Source organism: Notolepis coatsorum (genome assembly GCF_963971535.1).
Source record: "Notolepis coatsorum genome assembly, chromosome: 11".
NCBI classification, from domain to species: Eukaryota; Metazoa; Chordata; class Actinopteri; order Aulopiformes; family Paralepididae; genus Notolepis; species Notolepis coatsorum.
The window spans coordinates 71,726,689-71,733,749 of record NC_140175.1 but is presented as its reverse complement, the minus strand read 5'-3'; the positions used below and the strand labels follow the sequence as shown (position 1 = coordinate 71,733,749).

General features: G+C 43.4%; 1 protein-coding gene across 1 annotated transcript in view; it reads left to right on the top strand.

Moving 5' to 3' along the window:
• Positions 1-2,944: 2,944 nt before the first annotated feature.
• LOC311236809 (sorting nexin-18-like) overlaps positions 2,945-7,061 on the top strand; it is a gene marked incomplete at its 3' end in the record, with an annotated part of 12,275 nt that continues 8,158 nt past the window's right edge. Inside the window, exons 1-3 of the mRNA XM_084324573.1 lie at positions 2,945-4,092; positions 5,797-6,090; positions 6,757-7,061. The exon at positions 6,757-7,061 is cut by the window's right edge and continues 78 nt beyond it. Of these exons, the coding sequence (XP_084180699.1) occupies positions 3,272-4,092; positions 5,797-6,090; positions 6,757-7,061 (1,420 nt within the window). The 5' untranslated portion in view covers positions 2,945-3,271. The remainder of the gene's footprint in view (positions 4,093-5,796; positions 6,091-6,756) is intronic.

The window sequence follows — 7,061 nt, the reverse complement described above, 5'->3', positions numbered from 1 at the left end:
TTAGATTTGACGACATATGTAAAATTGAGAATTGTGGAACATGCAGCTTTTTTCTAATTATTCTTCTTCGTTTGAGGTTTTATTATTGTTGTTGACAACCAATATCAATGCGTGTTGTCGCCATCAGCCGGACAGGAATGGGAAACCATCTACGTTGTAAACAGTGACACCTAGCGGTCAACTACGCGCACATGCTTCTCTGAGTAGGGTCCAGCTGCAGCGCCGGAGAATCCTCTCAAGGGGCAAGCCTGTGGCAGCCTGTTTTAAGTGAGCGTGTGTTATTGGATTGATTGATTTATTGAAAATTTTATTAATGTCCGCCTTGTTTCGAACTGGTTATGCTTAGGCCTCTTTCGAAGTCAGTGTAGGAGCCAAAGCTATATATTTAGGTTATTGTATTATATGAATGTTTATATGTTTAATTTTATATCCTTACATTGAAACCAGGGGCGTATCTAGACCAAGCACTGTACTGGGGCACGGGGGGGCACCCAGGGATATGAATTTTTTTTGTGACGATTTTGCCCGGTTTTTGGGCGAAAATGGGCAGATTTTCTATATATAGCACATTTAGTTTGGTTTTCAGTTTTCAATCCATAATAAGTTAACAGAAAAAATAAGTACACAACCACATTATTTCAACCTAATAAAACTATGTTTATTGTCATTGTTTTAAGAACACAAGGTGACTTGGTAATACTCACATTTTGAGTAAAAAGAATCCCACTGGTCACAATAGTGACCGTAATAATGTTTTTGTTATAAGGCTCTGAAAATGTTACTGAATGATGTATCAATGTATTTCCAGCTAAATTGAAATAATAAAGGGTCTCAATTAAATATGTGTAGTGTCACATGACCAGAACACAGCTCAGTCGTCGCAAGGTTTAACTGAGGCACACCCTCCTCCAATCCCTCCACCGGAGCAAGGCCAGAGAGAGAGAGAGGATAGAGAGAGAGAGGAGAGAGAGAGAGGAGAGGAGAGGAGAGGGAGAGAGAGAGAGAGGAGAGAGAGGGAGAGGAGAGGAGAGAGAGAGAGAGAGAGAGAAAGACGTTCAAATGAACATGCTGCAGCGCCATGTGTAGGAAAATAAACCGCTGCCTACCTGAGATACCTGGCACTGTTTTGCTTTACTGAGCTCCGTTATCTGGGGGCTGTGTTGGTTGGTCCCTTTAAGCTGCACACCGGAGCATTTTTTAATCCAGCTGTTTGCTGTTCTCTGATATTTTCTGACATTTCGTTGATGCGTCGCTCGACACTTCGAGCTGACATGGGGATATCTTTTATCCTTGATTTGATTGTCTCTTTGTTTGGCAAGCCTTCAACATAAGTACACACAGCACGGTCCTTCTGACACACAAACCCGTAGTAGTCTGTCCACGAGGGCTGGAATGCCCGAATTTCCTTTGCTTTAACTTTCTTAGCTGTGCATCATGACAGAATGCAACGCAGCACTGTGTGATTTTACCTGTGAACTGCGTGAGGCCAGCTGCCTGCTGACAGCTGAGCACCATGGGATGTGCCATGTATTAGCTGTCATAGGGGTGTGCAAACCAGTCAACTTACAAAAAAGATCCTGTTGGAGGATTTCAACAAGATAATGCGAAATATTTCACTATAATATTTCAAAGCGAAGTAAAAAAAATAATAATATTAATAATAATTATTATTATTTTTCTGGGGACATTGGATCACTGGGGCACAGCTGATCAACACTGGGGCACGTAGTTGATAGTGGTCTAAATACGCCGATGATTGAAAAGGCATTAGGAATATTGATTGGATTTAGATAGTCATTGAACCGTCTTATTTGGCATAATAGAACATTCTAGAACATTTGTGATGTCATAGTATGAGGTCATAATCAAACATTCTAGAACATTTGTGATGATGAACATTTGTGTATCTATATACTCAACAATGATCTCAGAACAGTCAGTTTGCATCTTGAAACAGTGCTGTGCAGTACTGAACAGATAGACAAACAACATAGACTGAAGCCTGCATTTCTCAACCAAGGTGCCAAGCCTACCGTTTTGCTGTGGAAAGAGCCGGCAAGTTGATTTAAGGCTTTCCAGTGTGGAGGAATTTTCATGTGTGAGTCGGTGGTGATTTTGGAGACTGGGAAAATACAGTTTTCTTACCTTGTAGTAGTGACGTGAATATTTAGGAAAATAGCTTTAGGACCACTTCTGTAAAGAAAGACTTCGCTGTGGAAGAGAAATAAACCATTTGGATATCTTTGTTTTACACTGGAGCGGCTGTGGACATAATTTTTCTTTATCAATGAATGTACTAACAAGTAAGCAACTTTAACCAGTAGAGTGGAACGATAGACCACCAGCCCTGATTCCAAACTCTAAGCATAACCGACTTCGAAAGAGGGCGACTTCGAAAGCAGGCCTAAAGCATAACCAGTTCGAAACAAGGCGGACATTAATAACATTTTCAATCAATCAATCCAATAACACACTCCACGCTTACTTAAAACAGCGCAGGTTCGTGGTGGCTGCCACAGGCTTGCCCAGTGAGAGGATTGTCAGGCGCTGCAGCTGGACCGTATTGCAAATCCTTATTATAATGCATTTATTATAGCCTAAAAACGTCTGGCCTTGTGGCGATCTTTTACACGAAATGGAAAGAATCATTTTCAACCGTGATCGTAATGTCAAGATAAACTAAACATAGCAACATAAACAAAAACAATGGCCTAGAGAGACGCAATTAATATTCTATAGAATTATTAAATTGTTGACAAACACAGGTTATCCAGTTATTAGGCAAATGGATGCAACGTGTCGACGTATAACTTGACTAAAGTTGTTCGCTGTGGGCTACCCAACGTTGTTGAAGTAGACTCTAGTTCTCCTCTATAGCCCCACCCTCCATTACTCAGTCTATTACGAGTTAGGACCGGTGCTGTTACAACAAGCTCCGAGCATCTGGAAAATGACTTTCTCCCCCTCTGCTCCGGTTTCTATGGAGTGCGAACGCAACTAGACATCCGCTGCATGATTCGCATGTAAAAACATTAACTTTTGGGATTATTGTATCTTTGTCAAGCCGGTGTTTCACAATGTTTTTTCCAACTCGGGAGTAAGTTCTGCATGGAATGAACGTTGCCCATCGGGAGAACAAGAGGTGTGGGTGTTGAATTGGAGCTCCTATGATTAGCCCCACACACTATTTTACTCGGAATAATTGATATAATTTGGAAAACAAAAGTTGGACAGCGGTCATTTTCGGAGTTATTGGGAATACTGGGCAATTATGGCACTGAAGGCGAGAGTTTTGTACGACTTCAGCTCTGAGAACCCCGGAGAGATCTCCATCACGGAGAACGAGCTGGTGACTCTGTTCAGCGAGGAGGAGCTGGAGGGCTGGTTTGAAGGAGAGAACAGCCGGGGAGACACGGGGCTGTTCCCGGCCTCCTATGTGGAACTAGTGGGGAACAACCAGACGGCGGCGGATCATGACGATGTTCCCTCGAACAACAACAACAACGGCGTCTCCACGGTGATCGACAGTCACTCGGTGTCCAGTGGTTATGACTCATCGCAGCATTCTCAGTCCAGCGCTGTGAACACCAGTACAGTAGTGCCGACCCCCACCACCCACACCGCCGCCTACCCCCCGGCCGCCCAGCGGGGCAGCTTCCAGACCAGTCAGGGCAGCGATGACGACTGGGATGACGACTGGGACGAGGGCTCCACGGTCTCCGGGGACACCACCCAGTCAGGGGTCGGCAGCGCGCACTCCACCTACACGGTGACCACCTCCCTGCCCGGCCGCGTCTATTCTTTTCCCAATAAGAGCTCCACGGCAACAGTTGGTCGAAATCTCAACAGGTTCTCCACCTTCGTCAAGTCTGGGGGGGAGGCCTTTTTGTTAGGAGAGGCCTCGGCCTTTGTGCAGGACGGGGACAGGATCTGTGTGGTGATGGGCCCACATGGACCGGAATGGCAGCAGAACCCCTATCCGTTCACATGCACCATTGATGACCCCACCAAGCAGACCAAGTTCAAAGGGATGAAGAGCTACATGTCCTACGGGCTGACTCCGTCTAGCACCAATACACGAGTCAATCGCAGGTAGGCTACACTCTATTTGGCACCAAGTGAGTAGCTTATTATTCCAATGGGTTTTTAACTTTTTTTCCCATTCACATCTACACGCACCGTGACTCACACACGTACACGCACGCGTGACTCACACACGAATGTAAGTCAAACACAGGCTACTGACATACTGCTCTGACTCAACGCCACTATGGGAACAAACAGAGCTAATCAGGGGGTGTGCTTACTCAGCTCCCCCTGAAATTGAAACAACATTTGCTTGATTCTTTCCACATCCTGTCGCCAACATAGTTCATGTACTGTATCTCTTATATACAATACCAGTTTCATAAATGGCCAGTTCCCTTACCATGTGCTGCTGGCCCTGCTACAGTACCATTCGGTCCTGCCTCAGAAAAGTGGATGATTATTATAGGTTTCATTGTTTGTATGATACTTTGTAGTTAGTATACATACACAGATCTGTAGGATTTACATTTAATTTAAACCACACACTTCCGATATCTTCACCTCCATTTACTCCTCCTAATTCTCTCCATCCATATCCTCCAGTATCGCCCCATCCATCTCCTCTTCCTCATTTACTTGGACTTGTGTTTCTACCTTTTCTTTATCTCTTATTTTAACATGTTATTTTGTACATTATTTTTTGACAACAATGCAATTCAACCCCCGGACCATATCATCACATCTCTCATCTCACCATATATATCATCACATCTCACCATATACAGTATCATCCCATCTCATCTCACCATTATCATCATCTCACCATATATCATCACATCTCACCATATATCATCATGTCTCACCATATATCATGTCTCACCATATATTATCACACCTCACCATATATCATCACATCACCATATATTATCATCATACCTCACCATATATTATCACATCTCACCATATATTATCACACCTCACCATATATTATCACACCTCACCATATATTATCTCACCACCAGTCACCATATATTATCACATCTCACCATATATCATCATGTCTCACCATATATGATCACACCTCACCATATATTATAACACCTCACCATATATCATCACACCTCACCATATATTATCACACCTCACCATATATTATCACATCTCACCATATATCATCACATCTCACCATATATTATCACACCTCACCGTATATTATCACACCTCACCATATATTATCACACCTCACCATATATTATCACACCTCACCATATATTATCACACCTCACCATATATCATCACATCTCACCATATATTATCACATCTCACCATATATCATCACATCTCACCATATATTATCACACCTCACCATATATTATCACACCTCACCATATATTATCACACCTCACCATATATTATCACACCTCACCATATATTATCACACCTCACCATATATTATCACACCTCACCATATATTATCACACCTCACCTCACCATATATTATCACACCTCACCATATAATATTATCACATCTCACCATATATAATCACATCTCACCATATATTATCACACCTCACCATATATTATCACATCTCACCATATTATTATCACACCTCACCATATATCATCACATCTCACCATATATGATCACATCACCATATATTATCACAGCACCATATATTATCACATCTCACCATATATTATCACATCTCACCATATATCACATCTCATCTGATCCTCATTTCATCTCCTCCTTTCCCACCCTCTCAGGTACAAACACTTTGACTGGCTGTACGCGCGGCTGGTGGAGCGTTTCCCAGTCATCTCTGTGCCCCACCTGCCAGAGAAGCAGGCCACGGGACGCTTCGAGGAAGACTTCATCTCCAAGAGGAGGAAAGGCCTGATCTGGTGGATGAACCACATGATCAGTCACCCCGTGTTGGCGCGCTGCGATGTCTTCCAGCACTTCTTAACATGTGGAGCTGATGAGAAGGCCTGGAAACAGGGCAAGAGGAAGGCAGAGAGAGACGAGCACGTTGGCGCCAACTTCTTCCTCACCATTAGGTACTGTATGTTTGATTTGATTTGATTTGATTTGATTTGATTTGATTTGATTTGATTTGATTTGATTTGACAGGGAAACAAGGAAATCCTGTACCAATATAATTTTTTAGAAGGCAATGGCAACACAATAAAGTGTGTACGTGACGTGTATATACTGGAGTAGGAAGGCATGCCACCTCACAGTAGATGAACTGTCGTGCTTTCTATTATGCATACCATTCTCACACATGCATTTCAGTGCAGTGCCATCATCATTGTATTAACACTACACACAACAAGGGAGTGACCCTCTGGGACTGTGCATTAGAAAAAAGCATCAATCAATCTTCTACAAGTGGTTATTCCTTCCTTTTTAAGGAATTTTTTGACAGCTTTCCATTTTACAGACCTGTCACTAGGTCTGCGTGAAGGTGGAGGGTTACAAAGATCTGAGGTGCCATCTGCATTCTCACATTAGGGTGTGCTTTATAAAAATGATCTAAGATTGACTAAATAACACTTAAAAAAACCCCAAAAGAAAAACACTAAAAAGACACAGTAACACATATGCCTAGTGTTACGCGATTCAGCACTATACACAGAAGGTACAAGACTAGTAACGCTAAAAGTACTCACCCATAATAACCATAACCTCATTAATGTATGACCTCATCTCTTCAACCTCAGCACGCCTGCCGTTCCGCTGGACCTGCAAGAGGTGGAGAGCAAGATCGAAGGCTTCAAGACCTTCACCAGGAAGATGGACGAGAACATCGTGGTGGTCAACGCCAACATCAATGAGTTCGCCCGCAAACAGATGACCGGATTCAAGAAGGAATACCAGAAATTGGGCCAGTCCTTCAGAATCCTGGGGCAGGCCTTCGAGTTGGACCAGCAGGCCTACTCGGCGGGCCTGAACCGGGCCATAGCCGACACCGGGGAGGCCTACGAGGCCATAGGGGAGTACTTTGCGGAGCAGCCTCGTCAGGATC